This window comes from Manacus candei, unplaced genomic scaffold (genome assembly GCF_025592945.1).
Source record: "Manacus candei isolate 608988 ecotype Guabito, Panama unplaced genomic scaffold, ASM2559294v1 h1tg000034l, whole genome shotgun sequence".
Classification (NCBI taxonomy): domain Eukaryota; kingdom Metazoa; phylum Chordata; class Aves; order Passeriformes; family Pipridae; genus Manacus; species Manacus candei.
In genome coordinates this window covers 10732195-10752928 of record NW_026138082.1, presented here as the reverse complement: position 1 = coordinate 10752928, position 20734 = coordinate 10732195, and the positions used below count along the sequence as shown (strand labels likewise).

The 20734-nt window shown below is 40.5% G+C and overlaps 4 protein-coding genes across 14 annotated transcripts in view; 3 read left to right on the top strand and 1 right to left on the bottom strand.

Annotated features, from left to right (window-relative positions):
* The window catches only part of DSE (dermatan sulfate epimerase), a 45842-nt gene extending 37768 nt beyond the window's left edge, over positions 1–8074 (top strand). Inside the window, exons 8-9 of one of the 7 annotated variants that reach the window (XM_051792135.1) lie at positions 3424–3471; positions 8009–8074. The gene's annotated coding sequence lies outside the window, so the exon portion shown is untranslated. Of the gene's footprint in view, positions 1–1012; positions 1598–3423; positions 3486–3509; positions 3617–8008 lie in introns of those variants that run through there. The other 6 variants (XM_051792136.1, XM_051792134.1, XM_051792138.1 and 3 more) reach the window with 6 other exon arrangements.
* Positions 8049–12978, top strand: CALHM6 (calcium homeostasis modulator family member 6). Of its 2 annotated transcripts, none has more exons than XM_051792255.1 (4): positions 8049–8190; positions 8810–8873; positions 10273–10724; positions 12562–12978. In XM_051792255.1, exons 1-4 carry the CDS (start codon positions 8083–8085, stop codon positions 12976–12978), a joined length of 1041 nt encoding a protein of 346 aa, XP_051648215.1. In that variant the 5' UTR covers positions 8049–8082. The 2 variants fall into 2 exon arrangements, with proteins under 2 accessions (XP_051648215.1, XP_051648216.1); XM_051792256.1 differs by having other exon boundaries at positions 8110–8190; positions 8587–8873.
* A 221-nt stretch (positions 12979–13199) lies between these two features.
* TRAPPC3L (trafficking protein particle complex subunit 3L) overlaps positions 13200–20734 on the bottom strand; it is a 21092-nt gene continuing 13557 nt past the window's right edge. For both annotated transcript variants that reach the window (XM_051792308.1, XM_051792309.1), the window contains exons 4-5: positions 17512–17697; positions 13200–16484 (exon numbers count right to left, since the gene is read on the bottom strand). In XM_051792308.1, coding sequence (XP_051648268.1) covers positions 16365–16484; positions 17512–17697 — 306 coding nt within the window. In that variant the 3' untranslated portion in view covers positions 13200–16364. The remainder of the gene's footprint in view (positions 16485–17511; positions 17698–20734) is intronic.
* LOC127473066 (calcium homeostasis modulator protein 5-like) overlaps positions 18336–20734 on the top strand; it is a 23651-nt gene continuing 21252 nt past the window's right edge. For 2 of the 3 annotated variants that reach the window (XM_051792271.1, XM_051792272.1), the window contains exon 1: positions 18336–18966. In XM_051792271.1, coding sequence (XP_051648231.1) covers positions 18427–18966 — 540 coding nt within the window. In that variant the 5' untranslated portion in view covers positions 18336–18426. The remainder of the gene's footprint in view (positions 18967–20734) is intronic. The other variant, XR_007905257.1, reaches the window with a different exon arrangement.

Sequence of the window (20734 nt, the reverse complement as noted above, 5' to 3'; positions counted from 1 at the left end):
GTGGGGAGGCTGGAGAAAGTTGGTGTTGCTCAACACCTGCTTATACTGGAGAGAATGCTGTCCTTGCCTTTGCATCCTTCATCTGAAATGCAGGAGAGAAGCAGTCTCAGTGAGTTCTGTGTTGATGGCAGAAGCACTTAGCACTAGTTTTATCTGGCTGGGTATACTAAACAGGTTTTGAAATGTCACTGTATGGTACCCAGTAGCAAAGGTATTTTTCACTCCCTATTTTAAATTGAGTCACAAGACTGAAATGTTTCTGGCAGATGCCTCTGCTCACATTCCTATTCTGCTTCTTTTTCCTGTCTAAAAGTGTTAATTTTCTGCCTCTCTGGCTGCAGGAAAAACTGGCTATCCTACAACTGGGTATATACAGATGGGTTCCTGTATTCATCGGAGACCCTGCTGACTTCACTCAATTTCTCTTTAATAGCTGCTGTTCAGTCATGCATGCTTCATTTCAGAGCTGTAGTCTAATTTAGTCTAAAGTTAATTGACTGTATTTTGAGCAAAGTGAATGGCAATTGAACCCACAGTTAGTGGTGTAGATGTTTGAGGGTGGAATCTGGTTCTTAGATTTTTTTTTTAATTATTTTTTTGAGTCCAGCTAAAAAATGGCTACATTATATACATCATTGTGAGTCAAGGAGGCAAAGGGAATGGAGCACGTTACTTCATTTCGTAAAATTCGTAAGATCAAAGCTTAATCTGAAGAGTTATATGTCTGAAATACATCACATTCTTCTGTTGGCCTATATGTTTTCCAGTGATGAATAGTTTTCTCTTACTGTTTGAAAGCATATAGTGTTTGAAAAATAGCTGTATTTCTGCACTGGGACATTAAATTTGCATTTATTTGGTTTGCAAAAGCCTGAGTTGGGATCAAACATATGTTTGTCTAACTTTCATCCCTTTGCTCTGGCTAGTCTGTTAAAATCAGTAGGATAAGTTCAGGCTGGTAAGTCAGACAGCTAATGAAGCCAAGATGTTGTTTTCTGTCCTTTCTTGGCAGCTGACTCCAGGAGTTCTCTGCAGCAGAAGGCCTATGCAATCCAGTGCTGGATATATCTGTACTGTCATCAGTATAGGGACTGTTTTCTAAATGAGTTCAACCTTGAAACAAATAATGCCAAAGCACTTCAAAGAAAGAGCCCTGGAGCCTCTCAAGGAAGGAACAAAACTATTGTCTGCTTGAGGCAGGGAGGAGAGCTGGACCCACCTACACAATAAGTGCAACTACACAAGTGCATTCTAAAAGATATTTTGAAAAACAGGATTATCAATGGGTCTTCCTCAAACACACCATCAGTCTTTCTCCTGCTAATAACTAATACAGACGGATGACTAATTTAAATTCGTGCTTGCCTTGGTTGCTACTCTACTCTGCATAGCAGCTGCAGCCATTTAATTTAGGAAAACTAATAATTTTGTGAGACTTTAGGTTTTATCTTCAGTTTTCAGTGAAAATGAACATGACTGCCATGGCCATGAACTACTAAGGAGCACATGAATCCATATGTACAAGGCCATATCTTCTCTGCTTTAATTCATATTAATAAAAATAGCAAGAGAACAACAAAAATCATGTATTTTTGTAGCGGTGTTCTTGTGGTGATAGAATTATGCAGTTAAATCCCACAGATTTGTTTTCAAATTTAAAAAGACAAAAAAGAAAGCAGGAGGAAAGATGCTCTTGGTATGACTTTATATGTCCATGCTTTCTGCAAGAATGCCTGCAGCAGTACCAGAATTAGTGTGGGAATCCTCATTATCCTGAAAGACAAATGGTGGGATCCTAATAGTCCCTCTGGGCCTTGGTCATGCTGTGAAACCTCTGTTCTTCTTGTCTGTTCTCGGGTAAGCTTTAGCTTGAAGTCATGAGGTGAGCTGGGACTTCAGAGCTCTTTATATCAGCGTGTAACTCAGGGTCCCATCCATCTGAGCTGCAGATTCTCACCAGTCACAGAAACAAAGAGCACTGTGGGATCCCCTAGGAAAGATAGTGATGAGGAGTGAAATGTAACCACCATTTATCTGTCTGGTAGCCTACTCTGTGTGAGAGACCCTTGGGGAAGACATCAGTCTGGCAGGGACTCTGTGACTTGTCATGGTGGTGAAAGCCCTTTTGCAGCTTCCCTCTTTTCTGAAGACCTCTGGCATATGGGCAGACAGCAGCGTACTGATGTTCACGAACACAGTGCACACACAGAAAGGCCAACATGTGTCAAACCTATTGAACATGAGCTGTATCACATTCAGTCATTTGACAGTACATATGGTTCAGTACATATGTTCTCCATGACACACATGGGTGTATCCCACTGCAACAGTGAAGTTGGACAATGCCACTTATATAAGAAAAACTTGCCTTTTACTCGTGCATGAGCCTGCTGTAGGCAATGAGCTGTGGCATAGGCATATGCCTCTATGAGGAAAGAAGCTCCCAATCTTCTTACCTTGTCTGCCATTTTATCCCCATGTATCCAGCCTTTCCTTCAGCTAAAAGCACATGTGGCATTTCCCCCAGATGCTACCTTTCCTGCCAGGTTTCTCAGGTTGATAAAGGAAAACAGCATTCATAGCATTTATGATTATTTTCCAGAAGTTTAGAGACTTGGAGAAAAATTGCTAGTGTTTGAAATGCATTGTTGTATAAGATATTTAGCATGATATTGTGACTTTTCTCCCCTTTGACTTGTGCCCAGTACCACCAATGATTTCATTGGTTTCACTCCTAACTGACCCTGGGACAATCAAGAGGAAAACTTCCCCACTCCAACCCCCAGGGCTGTGCTACCACAAACAATAATCCATGACAAAACAATATATAAATTTATGACTGTCCCCAAAATATTTACATATATTTTTTTACCAAACATTACATACTCAATCTAGCTTCATACCTGCATTGGAAGGCATTCTTCAAGGAGGTGGAATGATTCTAAAATCATGAGTATAAAAAACCTAGTATCCCACTTTGTCTTCATAAAAACTATAACACAGTAAGATAGGAATGCCAGGAAAGATGGGCCCATTGGATCTGCCTACAGGAAATGGCCGTAAAGAAAACTTGAGGAGGATTGAGGCATGGAAACTTCCCTACATTGTGACACTGCTGTGAGAGTAAGCTTGATGAATTCGCCCTGCGGCAAAAGGGAATAGGTGATCAGCACATGTATATTTCTTTTCCTCCCTAAAGAACAGGACTGTCCTTGGGATAAAGAATTAAACTATTTGGGATGTGCTAAGGAAGGCCAAGCTGCTCCACGGCTTAGTAAAGATACTGAAGTAGTTATAGTAGGTCTTTGCTATTAATTATAGTCTAGAACTATATTCACTTCTCTCATGCTTATCTTTTTTTCTATATGGCATAACTCTTATTTTGATCAAGTAAAATAGTTGTATTCTTTCACTTATTGTCAGGTAATGAAGCAATTGACCCATTGGCAGTTATGATATCCTATTTCCCCAGTGAGTGGTGAACAGTATGCAAGCAATTTGCCTTAAAGCATCCTATATCTATCTTATTCCACCTCAGAGGACCCAAGGCTCCGTAGGACATTCTTCCAGTAAGCTGTGTGGAGGATCTGGCTCTGACAGCTGAAGTGGTACACTGGTAAAACACAATCTTGTATGCCTCGTGGAGTTTCCTCTGGTGAACCCAACTGCAGGTTGCTAGCAATGGGAAAATGGACAAAGGAGCAGAGTCCCTGGGAGGGCACTTAAGTAACTCCACCTTTATGTAAGCTAGAGGAATATAGAAGATGTTCAATAATGCTATGACATACCTACAGCTGCAAATGCCATGGAAATAAAAATGGCAATGATGATGGAGTATTTGAATAAATGAAGGCAGACCCAGAGCCTTGGAAAGTTACTGCTAACATAAAATATAGGCAACTGGGAATGCTTTCTCCTTATGTCCCATATATCATTCTTTCCTTTTGAATCATATCTTCCTGTTAAAAAAAAAATTGAAAGTGCACACAAAAGTGCTGTTGAGCGTAATAGAGTTCAGCCTTTAATACAAGCCAGACATAGTTACCATAGAGCCTGACACAGTTTGCACATTTGTGGTAAACTGAAACAGCTTGGGCATTCTGCAGCTCAGGATTAGATTGATTAAAAAAATATAAGCAATATGAGTAAGGGAGGTTGAGGGTCAGAAGTGAGAAACTTTTCAATCCTTTGACAGCTTTGAAAGGGATAGGGTCTTGACCCTTGTGCTGCCTTACTGTTAGAAAATAAAAGCAATAAGATATGAGCAGCAAAGGAACCTGGGATGGGAAACTGGAGAGAGGAGTGTACTACCATGAACAGAAGAAGTGGTTTATTTCCTAAAGTTTGAAAAGAGGAAGAAGGATTAATTGAGTAGAAAAGTACAGAACATGTTTTGTAGAATGTGATCAGCCACTATTAGGCCACACACATACGCACACATAGAGTGGAACAGAATCGAATCTATTTAATAGGACAAGGGGACAATCATCCCGAGATGAAGGAGGGCAGATTTAAATTAGATATTAGGAAGAAATTCTTTGCTGTGAGGGTGGTGAGGCACTTGAACAGGTTACCCAGAGAGGTTCTGGACTCCCTGAAGGTGTTCAAGACCAGATGGGACAGGGCTTTGAGTAACCTGGTCTAGTGGAAGGTTCCCTGCACATAGCAGGGAGAATTGGAACTAGATGATCTTTAAGGTCCCTTTCAACCCAAACCGTTCTATGATTCTATGACGCTATGAAATCTCAGCTATTCGGCAATTCCAAGGCAGCAAGGTGTGACATACATAATAAAAATATAGAAATATTTAGAGCTTAATGCACTTAAATTTGCAAAGTAACTCTAGGGCGTTTCATTTTCCATAGTAAATGGAAAAGACTGAGCTTTTCCTTCTTAGAACCAACTAGGTGACTGCCCAGGGTAATATACCTGATTACAAGAGACAACTATGCCTCACCAAGACTCTTTAATTTCATCATAAAACATGACAACTTCTGTCCTTCTAATCCCATGTTTCTATCATATTTTCTTATAAACTCAACAAATAATTGTCACTTCATCCACAGCCAACATTAAAGAATCACACACACTTATTTATGGCTCATATACATTGTAGATTGAACAGTAAAATCCTCACACAGCTGGTTGCTGTAGGACATTTGGACTGGGTCACAGGACCCTCCCCATACAGAAATTAGACTTTTAGTGAATCTATAGTGTTAAAAGAGCAGCACTAAATAACAGCAAGGGAAAGTGCCATGGCTTATGTGACTCTGTACCAGAGCTCACCCGTCAGAGCCTGCTTCAGAGCCACGCTTGGTTTTACAGACCTATTTCCTTCCTACCCCCTAAAAATTTGTTTTCAGCCAAAAACTGCTAATAAATGTAATGCCTTAAAATAGCAGTATAAGGTACACAAATGCTTGTAAGCTGTGCAGGCCCAGGCACAGTGCTACTTCTCAGGCTGCTGGTCTACTAAGTATTAGTACTATTAATGATTTATGTGGTGCTGCTGAGCTGTGTGACGCTTCACAAACTTGTAAGAAGGCTGGTTCAGCCATAAAGTCAGAATAACTTCCTTGGTTTCACAAACTGAGGCAATGGGCCTCTGGGGGTGGTCAGTCCACCTGGAGGGTAGGTGCAGATCTGCTTGTGGACAGGACCTCCAACATGTTAAGCATTAATTTCACCTGGACTGAGACAAAAGGCATTACAAAAATTTTCCTGGAATAAAAAGACTTTTCCATGTGTCCTTCTGAACTGGGCACTGAGAAATGCAGCTTACAGCTCTTTCACTTGGAGAAGAAAGTCCAGTCGTTATAAACAGAAAACCAGTGTGGAGGTGCTCTTTTCCATTGCACCTGTGGATGTACAAGATTTTAGAGTAATAATGTGAAGATGAAGTAGAACTTGATAAGACCAATGACAGGAATTTAGGACAGGATGGGCCATGGATGGAGCAGCTAGAAAGATAATGATTTGCAGAAAAACAAAACCAGTCTTTCACTATTCTGAACAAGTAGCAAATGTCCCAGCAAAAAAATAAATAACCTATTGTAAGGACTTACTAAGGTAATGAAAACAAGACCTACACCATACGTACTGGTAAAACCCCTGAGCGCACATGCACGCAGACATGCTGCTTTTAGGACCAGTATTATGCACTTGAGGGAACGACAGAATTAGTCAGACTACAGCTTTTTCCGCCTAGAAGATGCCTGAGATTCATCCATCTGCAAATGAAAGCATAGAAATTAAAAACATCAAGGAGAAACTTGATAAAATATTAAACAAGTCCATTTGTTTTCCTCTGACCCCTTCATTTTAATAAATAGTATTAAAAAAAAGAGGTGTTTCAAATAACAAAAATAAGCATTTTGTTCTAAAAATGTTCATCTTTTTCATTCCAGCATTGTTCCCATCCCCCTTGGAAGGCATAAAATTTCATGCAAATCAATGCAAAACCAAGGATTAAATTGGAATCCTGGGTTCTTTAACAGAAAACTGTTTTTCTGAACACTTTCCATATAATACTTTGCAGCTGTTGTGGCCAGACAAGTGTTAATTTAGAGGGAAAGAAAGAGCTGCCTTGGGAGAAGAGTGCTCTGAGTGAACAGGGGCTCTGTAACTCCCCAGTCCCATGGCTCCTCATATCCCAGAGCTCCCTTGATCCACCCCCCTCCAGCTCCCAAAGCTGCCACTGGGCTCATCCTGGCCACACCTGCACCCCACTTGGCTCCCAGCATAGCTACTCCCCCACTTCCCAACTCGGGTGGTCTCTCTTCCCTCACCCACCGCTTTCTGTGAATATTTACTGGAAACATGTTTGCTTGGAGGAGGGTTAATCCTTTTTCATGCAGAGCTCCACTCCCTTGTCACAGGAAGCTTGTTCCTGAAATCATATTTTATTACAGATAAATAAAACACTGCTAAAATTAGGCTCAGAAAGAGAAATAGCAGCATTTCTTGGCTCTATTTTTTTCCCCTGTGAGGTCGTAATCTGTTCCAGAGAGCTGTCACTGGTCCTTCAGTTCCCTTGTTAAACTAGTGGTTCTTGGAGGCAGCTCAGATCCCTGTTTCTGCCAGGAGGCACCTTTGCAGCTATTTCAACTAGCATTTGTTATTTCTGATGCAGAATCATAGAATCATCAAATTTTGAATTGGGCTTGAAGGGACCTTAAAGATCATCTAGTTCCAACCCTCCTGCCATGGGCAGGGACACCTTCCACTAGACCAGGCTGCTCAAAGCCCCACCTAACCCATTCTGCAACACTTCCAGGGATGTGGCATTTGCTAAGACTTCTTCAGATATGCTGAATTCTGGTTTCAAGGCATGCTAATGATTGTCTCTAGTTGCCTCTAAGTAAAAATCAAGGCAACAATAGTGGCCAATAATACAAAGTTATCCTCAATCTTTAAAAATGAACATCTGCTTTAAAGAATTGGAGATATACTTTCTTAGCTGCCTGACCAGAAAGCAAAATGGCAGGTCTAATTGTAGAAGAAGTGGTGTTCAAAGTGAAACAAAATCCTACCTTCATATATACACTGAAAGACTCTCAGCTTACTGAGACTACCCCTCAGAAAAGAGATTTGTAATTATAACACGTAGTGTGCTAAAATATCGCCTCAGTGCTTCACGGATTATTACAAAGCAATTGAAATGCTGGAATTATTGCAAGGAAATAGAAAACAAATAACATCAGTATGACTTTGTTGCAAACTGTGGTTCAGCTACACCTTCAATGCACTGGAAATCTGGTATACTTCCCATTTCCCCTCATGCAAAAAATGATACCTGAATCCTAGACAACAGTTCAGGTAGCAACATGGATAAAAAATTATACAAAGGAATACATCAGATGAGGAATGACTATATTAGGGGCTCCTCATCTGACTATATTAAGGGCTCCTCAGCCTGGGGAACAGAGGACTATGATGAAGATGTACAAGGTCATAAGTTGAGGGAGACACCAAGGATCCAGTGTTTTATGTTTTTCCCTTCCAGATCTTGGGGACATCAAATGGTATGGTGTCAGGTTTGAAAGAAGGTTGAGCACACCTGCAGTACAATATTTTTGAATGTCAGTAAGTCTGCATGGGTTAAAACAGAATCTGGACAAATTTACAGAAGAAATACCTCAACAGGTTTCAGATGCAAAGGAAATCCCTGAAATGCAGATTCACAGAGTATGAGTGCATTCCCAAGCTTCCTTCCCCTGTTCCCTGTGGTCCGTCTCAGCTATTGGCTGTAACCAAGATGAGGTCAGGCTAAGCTTCAGTCTGATTCACTCAGTTTTATATACTTTTTAGTTGTATGTGTTTTTATGATACTGCTGCACAATAACAAAGGATCCTCTAGACCAAGGCAAGCATTTCCGTTACTGGCATGTTTTCCTCTGCAGCAGCAGCTTGGCACAGCACATCTGGTGTGAGCCTGGCAGCCACTTGAAGTGGTGCTGCCTGTTCTACCACCTCTGTGCCACCTACTCAGCTGCCCAAAGAGCTAAAAGGCCCCTTTGGAATGTTTAAATGACTCACAAAGTTCATTGACAGAGCTTTGACAAGCCATTGTGTTTCCACCAGGCTTGGTTTCTGCAGCTCTAGGTGATGCATTGAGTGATACAGGCAGCATCATACCTGACTGTCTTGCCTGAAGCAGCCAGTATCATAATCAGTCTGGTCCAGCTGGAGGCAATGTTTGCCTGAGAGTGGGGTGAAGCTCTGGCTTTGTGGTTAGTCTCTGTGCCGTGATAATGCCCAAAAAGAATCAGCACGTTATAAATGACAGCATTTGGATTCTGACCAGGATGAATTCATATTGCTGATGCATCCAGTGAAGCCAGAGAGCTCCCAGTTTATGCAAGAAGCAGGTGAGTTTTTACTCTAAAATCCCATATAAGTGGTTGTGGCAGAGAAGACAGTGACCACCAGCTTCCCAGCTACCTGCACATGTGGGTGTGACAAAAGCAAACTACCTACCTACATCGCCTCAGGGAGCTTCAGCTGCATGACTACAAGCAATAAACAAAGCTTCAACTTCCTTAATTCTGAGCTCAACTTGTCTAGATTTAGACAAGACAAACCTTAGGGGCCTGGTTGATCTCCCTCAGGGAGTGAATGAAACTTACAGACTCTGAGCAAGTATTTTCACAGGTAGCTGAGTCTTCCATGCCCAGGAATCCCTTCCAGATGTTCTTCTTCATTGTGCAAGCCTTTTCCATCATTTTTCCACTTCATACCATCTGCTAAGTTTCTGCTGGTTTAGGAGCGTTCTTGTTTTGTTCTTTTCTGGGCTGCAAAGCTGCCACTACCTGGTATGGAGGAGGGAGTCCAAAATCTGATTCCTGGCAAATAATATTCTGGTAGCTGGAACTTCAGTGGGTCATTTGCTTGGTCATTGCTGCATGTGCACTGCTCTAACAACTTAAAAAAGATTGATTGATTATCTTGAAAAATTAATATGATTATTGCTGAATTTTCTTCCATAAGAGAACAAGGCATATTGTATTGCTAATAGTGAGGCAGGATAAAAATCTCTATATAGTTCTGGGTGGTTTTCTCACATTTTATTCCCACTTTGAATCTAGTGCCTCACTGAAAAGCTTCACTGAAAAGATGATGAGATATAAGACATTACTAGCTACTATGCATGTATGGACAAACACAAATTATTTTTATAGAAATAAAGCTCTTTGTTGTTTTGCTGTTGAAACACACTATCTATAATGCTGCTGCTTCTTTTGAGAATGCACGCAGGATCACTCTCGAGGAGAAAAGACAACGCAGAAAGAACTGTATCTTGCCGATACCACCTAAGGAGTCTTTCTGCTGTGCCTTTTGCAACCCGACCTGTCTATCTGTCATTGGCCTTTTCAGCCACCAGCGCGCTTGTAGCAAATGTGGGTAGAGCCCTTCCCAAATCTTCATTCACGAAGCCTAGCCATGATGATGTTGAAACTGGAGTGGGTTTCCACTGTGGTTTCTGTTTGACCTTGATGCTGTGCAGTGGGCACGTGCTCTTTTGTTTCCTCTGAGGAGGGCTGTTTCTGTGCTTCACTGCATCACCACCAAGAACAGAAAGTGAAAGCTCTGCAAGCCTCTGTAAGCCAGAGCTCCAGGACATTCAATTCTCTCTCATCCTTTTCTGATAGAGATTTTGCTCTCATCAAAGTAAGAGGAGGGAGAAAATGGATAGATTACGTGGGGCACTGGATTTCTGCATCCGCCACCAAACTGTTCTGGGTTACAGCATTGTGTCCCTGCTGACAGCTGCCAGTGAGCACATCTTCTCTTCTGTGGTGTTCAAGTGTCCCTGCAATTCTAGGAACATGCTGTATGGCTCTGTCTTCCTCATGGTGCCTGCCTTCATCCTCTTGCTGCTCGGCTACATGGTGAATGCCAGGACATGGCGCCTGTTGACAGGCACCTGCCCTCCGGAGAAGTGCCGTGACTGCAGCCCCAGGGGAACCTGTGCCCACTACTGCCAGGTGTTGGTGCCAGTGACAGCCAGAGCCTTGGTGGCTCCACTCACCTGGATAGCCGTGGCCCTGCTCAACGCCAGCTTCTACCCGTGTGCAGCCAGCGGGAACAGCCTGATAAAGGATCTCATCTGTAAAGATCAAGGACAAGAGTGCCAAAACCTGCTGTTCAAAATACCCTGTGATGAGAAGTTATCAACAAATATATCAAGTGAACTTCTTAGCCTTCAGGCACAGTCCCAGGTAAAGCCTCACCTCTCTTCTCCTCACACTCTGGGTTTTGACCCTGGCTCCTCAATGTATACTAGTGCCTGCTGGGGACTGTAAACAGTCCTTCTCTCTTACACTGTATAATATCATGTACCACAGGTATATGACTAGCAAAATTTCATTAGCAAAAAAACAGCAACAGAAAAGCAATAGGTGTATATTTATGCTACTTTCTGGATTTGCGTGTTTGCACTGTCAATTACAAAACCTCATTCAGAGTTGGGCAGGAAACCAGCCTAGAGACCAGGACTTTACACAAGTTTTCTTTTCAGTCAACTTAGGCATGGTGCAAATTCTTCTCCTTTTCCACATTTTAAATCTCTAAATATCTCAAACTTCTGTAAAAAGGCATTAGTTGAGGGGAACCTGAGATCACTACTAAAGGGGAAGCTGATGTCTGATTGCAACAGGGAACTGGCAAGTGAAAAATAAGGACAGTTTCTTTGACTATGAATCTCAACGCTTGAACCTATTAATAATTTTACACATGTATTCTACCAGAGTAGTTAAAATATATATCTGTCTTGTTAAAGTTTCTTGTGCTGAAGACAAACTGCATGATCAAAAAATAGCACTTGTGTGTGGATTTCTCTCTTTGGAGTGAAATGAAACCTCCAAATTTTGGCAGCATTTCAATTTTGTTTCTAGGTTTGTATGGATCTCATCTTAATTCCAGTAGAAAAATCAGAATTTGTAACTTTTCCTCAGGAAAACATTAAGGCTGGTTAAGGGAATTAAGTTTATAAGAGTTTATAATTACTCAGATTTTTTTAAGTTCCTGTTTAGTACAAATGCTTATTAAAATTAAAAAATGTTTACATTTGCTAAATATTTAGCATGCTCCTTCTCCAAGAAAGAGGCTGACAAGGAGCAAACTCTATACCATTGAATTCAGAGAGGGTAAGAAAGGAGAAAAATCAAGGAAGAATGACTGTTACTGATATTGCAATGAAATCTAAAAGAAACATCCAGTCAAACAAAAACAGAAAAAGTATGAGAGCATTTTTCTTACTGACCACTTTTTAATATCTAATCTACTGTCTACAAAATTAAGAACCAAAAAGAACACCAACTCCTCTTTCTTTAGCACTCGATAATTTTTCATTTGAAAAAAAAGTCATCCTGGAGTAAAAGGGGATGTTGCAGGATCTCTGCCTGGAGCTTCCAGCTAAGTACCACTTAAAGGACAGATCAGCATCTACTAGGACACCTGGTTTTGATGGGACCTCTGAGACTTATCTAAGGATATTTAAATCGTCTATAAAACAAAAATGAATTCCCATATTCAATAGCCAACACTGTGTCCTGCCTACAAAATGTATGGGACACAACTTTTCCTGTGTGTTGTGACCCCTGTTTGTTTTTGCATGCTCAGGCATCAGGGAGAGCAGTTACTGTCCACAATCAGATAGAGCACAGTCAGCAGGAGGTCTGATTTCAAGCATGAGGCACACAGGGTGATTTTGCATTCCCTGTACCATAAATCTGACCACAACTGGAGAAACTCATGGTCAATATTTTGTCTTAAAAGTTAAGAAAGCTGGATATAACTGAGAAAATAACTTCAGACCACCTTCTCTTTCCTTGATATTCATCCTTAATCCAACAAGATCAGCTCAGGGGCACAGAAGCTTTGTATGGCTGGCTGAATTGTTTGCATGGAATCCCCTCTTTTGGCAGCAAGCAGACAGTTACATGCACTCCAGGGAGTGTCTTTGTTTACAGTTTTCATATCTTCTTCAATGCTATTTTCTATACTCCTTCATATGACCACGCAAAACCACCATTAACCTATCTCTCTTCTTTCAAGCTGATAGGGTGGTTCCTGATAGCCATCATCGTGACTGTGGCACTGGTTTCAACATGTGTCAGCCGCTGTTGCTCCCCGGTCAGCTATCTTCAGCTCAAGTTCTGGAAAATTTACTCAAAAGAAGAACAGAAACTCTTTGAGATCAAAGCCAAGGAGCATGCAACCAAGCTGGCAGAAAGAAATACAAATTGCTTTTTTGAAGGCACTGACCCAGCGCCATTTCATACTCCCAACAATGAAGACTGGAAGAAGATTTCATTCTTGTATACATTCAATCCACAAGAGCAGTATTACAGCATGATACACAAGTATGTGAACACAAACAGAGGCAACAGCGCCAGCTTTGAGGAAGGCGGTCAAAATCCCACTGTTTTAGGATTTGTTGATGAAACAGATGTAATTGATTCAGGGTTTTAGTGAAACAAATCCTTGCTGGCAGTCTTTTAACCAGAAGAGTCTTATTCTGTGTTCCTCTGTGCTGAAATCTATGCAAACGTTATGTAAAAGATGATAGTTGTAACCCTCAGCAGATTTGGTTTTAAATAGACTTTATTACTTTTGCTTAAATACATTTAAATAAATACATCTGTCACAATGGGACTTTTCATATGTTGTTGTTCATTAAGAAGAGCCATATGTTTAAAATTATCAGCATTTGAAAAGGTGTCAGCGCATACTATGTCAGATTATTACCAAACAGCTTAAGAGCACTTGGCAGCTCGAGTGACAATACCAAAACTTATCAAAGAGACAAAAGGAATGGAAGATTTGATCAGAAATTCAACTTAGTTTATTAGCTCTCACTTGATGAGCTTTCAGTGCAGCAGAAAGATATTTACTTTCAGTCAATTAGTTGCTCAAGGCAAGGACAACCTCTTTGAAAATCTGGGAAGCAATTACCATTTTGGAGCTACCTGTGCATAACAAAGGGGTCCATAGAATGATTTCAGCTACATATCAGTTTGAATTGCTGACCAAATAGCTTCCAGTCATTTTACCTCTATGTGCTCAGCAGCTTTGGGAAGTACCCATGAAGCTAAAAGCTCCCATAGCAGTGAATTTTCATTACCTCTGCCTGATCTTGGTCACCTTTTGCAGGAGTCCTTCCTAATTATCTCTACTGCTAATTTCCTGTAATTGTAAAGCTCTCTAATGAAAAAAAATAGGCATTTGAATGAATGCTGCAGGGAAAATACACTAACATTAAACTTACCATTTACATTCTACCTTTTATTTTTCTCAAAAGGACTTAATTCCTATGGGATTTTTAAAAGATATAATCATACGTACAGTGTTTTGGCCCTGGCATCAGTACCTAAGCTATTTAAGCTACACCCAAGCTACATTTGCTTGTCCCTGCCAAATACACTATTTAACTTCATCCAGAATGGAGTCTATCAAAGTGTAAATTAACTTGTCTTGAGGGATTAGGTTTATGCATAACATGGCAGTGTAAGTGAAGCTTATATATTAACAAACATTTATAGCACAACCACATACTTAAGGATATTATAAATCTGTAATCCATATTAGCAAATAATAATATCCTTATCAAAGAACATCAAGTTATAAGAACAAATATATCAATTTTGAGTGAAGAATAGCAAAGTTCAGTTTTCATCTGAAAAGCTTTTTCCTAAGACAGCATTTAGGAGAGGTGAGTCAGATCGTTTGGTTTGGGCTGTCCTATTACTCTCAGAAATCCTCTCTTTCTGCACAGTAAACTTGGAAACTATTCAGACAGACAGAAAGGAATCCCAAGAAGTTATTTGTTATACTCATTTTCCGAGGAAGAAGGAAGGGAAGAGCCTATTTTAACTAGCTGAATATAATGAAGTTGGAAGATTCTTTCTCTCTAGAAACTGAAAGTATAACACATAAAGGGAAAACAAGATTTAATTATATATGTAGAAAAGAATTTTAAAAATCACTCATTTTGTCACAAGCACTGACTTGCTCAGTGCTCTTTTCCTTCCAAGAAACTTAATGATAATAGAGTACCAAGTGTCCAAATTTGTTACTTGTGTCTTCATGAAGCACAGTTCAGTTCAAAATGTTACCTTTTACCTCTCATATTGAAGACGTAAAAGGTAACTTTTGGCTAGTAGGATGTTGCTGGAAAAAGTAAAAATGGCCTTATAAAGAACATTTTTTGTGGTCAGCCACGTGTCCGTCTCAGCCAGCTAGATATAACCAGCAAAAACTGCACCGAGGGCTCCTGTACTGGCAGTGAAATCAGACAAATTCCACAAGACCTTTTAGCCCTGATTTAAAACAACAACAACAACAACTCCCCCCCCTCCAAAAAAAAACCCAAAGCAAACAAAAAGTACGGAAACTTGTTACTGGCTATAATACATTGTTACATGACCTTGTTACATGCTGTAACTTCTTACTGGTAGCAGATAACAGCAGTTGGGTTGAGACCAAGGCTGGGTAATGAATAGCTTAGTTTTTGTTCTGTACAAAGCTCCATTACGCTTTGCCACCACTGTAAGACACTGTTAAGATATATGAAGGGAAAAGGACTATCATGAAGATTACACAGATCTAGTGGGAATGAACCCTGCAGACCCCAAGGTAAGAGATGCCCCTCACTTAGCAGGATTAAGAGGTAAACAGACTGAGGGAAAAATAGGAGAAGAGGGTTAAAATCACAGTGATAAAATCAGGGTTAACTCTGGGCTTCAATGAACTTAATTGTTTGTACTTCAGTTTAAAACAAGTGCTTTGGTGAGGAGAAGGTGAGCTGGCTTAGTGGGTAGGGTATCATGCTAGGACCAGGGGTTTTGTCCAACCCTCATCTAGATATCTTGTGTTACATGGAAAAACATTAAACCTTTCCTGTAACTCAGGTCTTTGTGAGGCTGCTCCTTCTCTGTTTCCCAGTCATGTTGCGGTAAAAAGTCCAATGCCAAGGGGAAGATGTTCAACAGCTGATGGTGAAGGTCAGGTAAGACCAGACACAATGACCACCAAACCAGTTGTGTGGCAATCTTAGAATTTTCATTCAAGCTTCCTTAGGCAAGTACAGATCTAAAGTGACTACACATGAGATACATCATGCTTTGTTCAGTTTGATCATGAGTGCTCTTGAAGAGAGGGCTGACATGAAAAGGCTTGGAGCAACACAAGCGTTGCTGCAGTTGTCAGAAGGCTGCAGCCTGCTGTGCGCACAGGACTGAATATGCCAGCAAAACTGCATATGGGGCCTGGAAGAGCAGTAAGGAACCCAACCAGCTCTTGCCATCAGTGAAGCTGCATCTCTCTGTGGAATCAAAGCAGCAGGATGTCCAGCATGGAGGACAGTGAATGGTAAACCACTACACATCGAAACATGTACCTGTGAGCGACACATGGCATACAGCAGCCAGAGCAGATGAATTCTTTATACCTAAGCATGCACAGCCAGGGAAATAGAGCACCTCTTAGCAGCCATGCTTTGAAATATTACTGAAAAACAAAATGGGAAAAGGTCATCATCTTTGTCTGAGAACATTTGATGTCCAAATGAATATTTTGCATCCAGCATGCACTAAATACTGAGACGAAACTTGCATTAAGCTCAAGAGCATGGTTATGTGAGAAGGAAGGGCAGGTCATTTTGATCATTTTAATATCTGTGTCATGACAATTAATATTGCTCTTCCCTGCCCTGCCCTTCCTTTTTACGGTCCAGCTGTCTTCACCTTTCAACCAAGTGGCTGGTGCAGCTGGATCAGTGAAACAATTTTTACCCTGCATGTCTTCTGAAACAAAAGCTGCAAAATATCCCTCAGCAAGGGTTTCTCCCAATATTTCTTTTATTTATTCCTTTTGTGCTTTCTGCCTTCAGGCTTCCTTAAAAATGTAATTCCTATTTCTGTCACAGCATCACCCTTCAGCCTGTCCTGGAGGAAGGTGACTTCTGCTTCTAGGTGAACCTAAAAAGAATCAAGTCTGATCAGTTAAGCGAAGAAATCCCCAGTTTTCCACCCTCCTCCAGTATAAGAGCTTTTTTTTCTCTCTCTCCCTCTTACCACAAGAGGACTCCCTTTTTCAGGTTTCATAAGAAACAGATTTCTAGATTGTTTTAAATTGTCTTTCCCAACTCAGTTAATAAAAAGGAAATTTATATGCACTGGGATTTGTATAATACATTACTCTTCATTCCAGTGCTTTGCTTTCTTCTGAGAACCTAAATTGTATACTTCATGATTTTGTGATCATAGAATTTCCTGGTCACATACTAAAATTTAAGATATAATACTTTTGTTAATTAGTCTTGTATCAGATACCGTAACTCTGAGTCTGATTTATATGCGTAATACTTGCTCAGGTTTATTTTCTCTTGAAATATAAAATACATGCCAAATTAGTTATTGGCAGTAACATAAAGCAGAAGCTCTACTGCTTAGTAACTTTAAAATTATGCCCTCTATTTATTATTTTGTAAAAGTTTTAAATTTAAGAAAAAAATTTGGAATGCCATCTGACACACTTCTGATGCTTTGATTTTAACATTATATTTATCCACATTTTGTTCTCCCTTTCAGCAGGTGCTGCAGTTACCTGAGAATATTACCTATCTGCACATATTTGAACCTGGGGTGAGTATTACTGGCTACAGCTGTGGAGGAAAGTGCTATAGGCTCAAGAAGCAGTGAAGGAACCCAGCATGCCCCCATGGCTCTGCATATTACATGTCAGCTGGCTCCCCAATCCCTCCTGGCTTTTGCACCCAAGTCAGTCACTGAAGAGCCGGGCAGAGACAGTGTGGAGGTGAGCCAATCTGTGTGTTTCTCTGCCTCAGGATCCAGGGTCAGTTTGACCCTCTTTTATTTAGATATAGACATTTAATCTGAGAGCTTAAACAATACTGTATTTTCATTTATCTGAGCAGGTGGGTTTGCTTTCCTGTGCCTCTGTGAATTAACAAAGAATGGTGAAAACAGATATGCACTTCCTTACCATTTCCAAGGCACCTCTAATCACCCCACAGAGGAGGTTACAGTAGCAAAGTGATGCTCGTTCTGCTGGCAGCTCCTCCACAAAGTCCACTAGTGGGTTTTTGTCCAGGATTAAGGAGAATTCATTTCCTGCAGCACTACTGCAACTCACACTAGGGGTGATCCCAAGGTATGTCTTGAAAGCAACCTGCAAAAGGATGAAACTCTGTTGCCTGAATCTGCTATATACAAACCAGAGGTGAAACTTTAGAATGCAACATCCTGTACACTAGTTTTGCCCCAGGAAAATAGGGGGAAGGGCCAGACGGGCTAGAAATCAAACTAGATTTGCCTTTTCTGTGTTCAGCTTGAGCCAGCAATGCAAAACCAGAGTTATGTGATGCTCCAGGGAAACACAACAGAAGGCTGTCTGTTCTGTCTTTGATGTTCCTACATTTACAAACCCATACAAAGTGGTTTTACCATTATCACTCGTTTGCTTTTAGTCTGCTTTCAGACATGTTATACTCCCCTGGGACCATTAGCCTTTGTATTAGGTCCTTCACTACATTGCCACAACTTTTACCATCACAGTTCAAGATCTCCTGCAACTGGTGTGTGTTTTCAATCTGATCTCCACCTGCAGTCACAAAAATAACAATAACCCAGCAAGAACACGGCTGTCAAGACTGCAAACTTATTTGATTACTTAGAGCATTACTTGCTTGCTTTCTACTACCGCTGAATGTTACTGTAAATGTGCAACATCTGCTCTGTTGGCGGCGGGGTCCGTTCTGCAGGCAGTGACATCATGTTGTTATCTCGGCAGTGCGTGGGCAGGCGGGCCAGCAGCTCGTCCTCGGCAGAGCTCTCCCCTGCTGCAAACTGCTGCGAAGATAAACTGTCTTGGTTTTTACCTCCTTAGTGAGTATCAGACATGGATGGTTTCCAAACAGTCCTAAAGTTCTTCATCGACCGGAAAACTGCTATAGGTTACAGTTTTATGGCACTGCTGACAATGGGAGGTGAACGTGTGTTTTCTCTTGTTGCTTTCAGATGCCCTTGCAGCGGTGAAAACCTCAGGTACGGTTTGGTATTTCTCTTCTCCCCAGCTCTTGTTTTGCTAGTTATTGGATACTTCTTGAACAACAAGACCTGGAAACTCTTTACAGGCTGCTGGGTGAATCCCAGGAAAATATTCCCGAGAGGGAATGTCTGCCATTTCTTTTACGTCTTTGGACAAATCACTTTAAATGCCCTGGTCGCCCCAGTGATGTGGCTTTCTGTGGCTTTGCTCAATGGGACTTTTTACGAATGTGCCATGAGTGGCTTGGACACTCCTGCCTACTTAAAGGTGGTTTGCAACAGAAAATCTGAAAAGTGCTTTGGAGAGCTACACATGGTAGCCTGTGGCAAAAGCTCCATGCCCTTTTCAGAGAGTGATGAACTAAGACGAACACTTCAAGCACAGTCCCAGGTAAGAAAAAATATAAATAAAGAGCATTATGCAAATTGTATTGCTGCTATGATTTATCTGTGAAAGATCCTAATGTCAGATATGTTAAAACCATTGGTTTCATGTAAACAGTGTTTTGGCAAAGTGCAGCCTTGCAAAATACAATCCATCTTTCAGTTCAGTTTGAGCTGTTGCATACTTCCTGAGGGGCCCCACATACTTCCTCAGGGGCAGTGTCAATAAAACCAGAAAACTTTAAGCTTTCTTCCTGAACGGAGAGAGCTCTAAAGAGATAAAAATTACTGAATTGTTTAGGAGGCTGATTTAACAGATGTCATTTCATTAAAGAGGTCTGTTCCAATAAAAAATTCATGCTATACTCTCTTATTTTAAACTATTGTAATGAATGCACATTGTACAATATAGAAGAGTGTGATAACCACGTTGAAATCTTAGGTCACTAACAGTAGAAAGATACTGGAAAATAAGATTTTTGACAGACTTGTGACTGCCTACATAATGTGTTTATGTTTGTGTTCCTCATATTTGTAATGCCAGATGTGAGCACATTTTTGTCCTGCTTAAAGGAAAGAAGAAATACTAACATAAAGGAAGCAGAACACGCAAAGCTGAGATTTTATTACATTTTACAATATTTGTGTAATACAGTTCTGCTCACTGCTTTGTAACACAAATAAATTCTGAGACAAAGAAACAAAGCAGTGGATGAAAAAAAAGCCACAGAAAAGGAAAAAACACTGTGGAGCCAGGAAGTTTTTGTCAAGCAATTGTATCCATCTGGAACAATTTCCTCCCCAAGAGCCAGTTTTATTTTCAAGTCCTCATGCAAATAGGAGTGGAATGCAGACAAAGCCTGCACTGTAGACAAAGCAATTTATTTGGGAGTTTTAGAAGGAAATAATAAACAGTGCTTCAGAATTTAAGTTGTATGAATAGGAAATAGTGAAAGACCGGTGAATGGGTTTATAGCATGAGAATACATGACTTCATTTTCCAACCTGCAAGAAAGTGAAAATCTGCTAAAAAGAGCAATTTCTCAAACACCCATAGAAATCATCAGTCACTACAAAGTGATTGGGAAAAATAAAAGAAAGCTAAACTATTCTTCCCTACCAGTTCCTAACAAGAGTTGTTTGTCAAGCTTCTCCATTTCACAGCTTTCCTTGAGGAAACTTTCTATATTCCCTCAGCTAAATACAGATTTTACTGGTGGTTATTTTTTTAACATCAGTGCAAGAGTTCACATGAGAAAGGTTGCAGCTCTCCATTTCATCACCATTAGAGCATGGGAAACAAGTTCCAGTTCATATGGGTCTCTGAAACCTAGAATAATTTTTCCACAGTGGAATATTTTCCACTGTTTCTAAACAAGTATTACATTTTTTTGCAAATGTTACACATTGCAGTAGAGTAGATGAGTAAAACTATTGGCTAGGCCAGTGGAACAAGGCATGAAAAAATTGTCTTCACATCTCTGCTCTCCTTAGAGGAGAACATCCCATAATAACAATTTCAAGCAGATTTTTCCACCGTCATCCCTTGCTGGGGTAGCTCCTTCTTTTAAAATGTTCTTAACAGAATTTTGTCAAACTCTGAAGCTCCTACAGGAAAAAAGCTAAGTGATGGTGCAAAGGCATATTTCAGCAAAAATTAAGTTCTCTGAAAATACAGAAATTGTTTCTAATAAGTGTGTAGATGAATAGGGTTTAATTCCAGTGCTAACGCAGACCTACCAATGCACATAATATTTCTTCTTCGTCATGCCCTC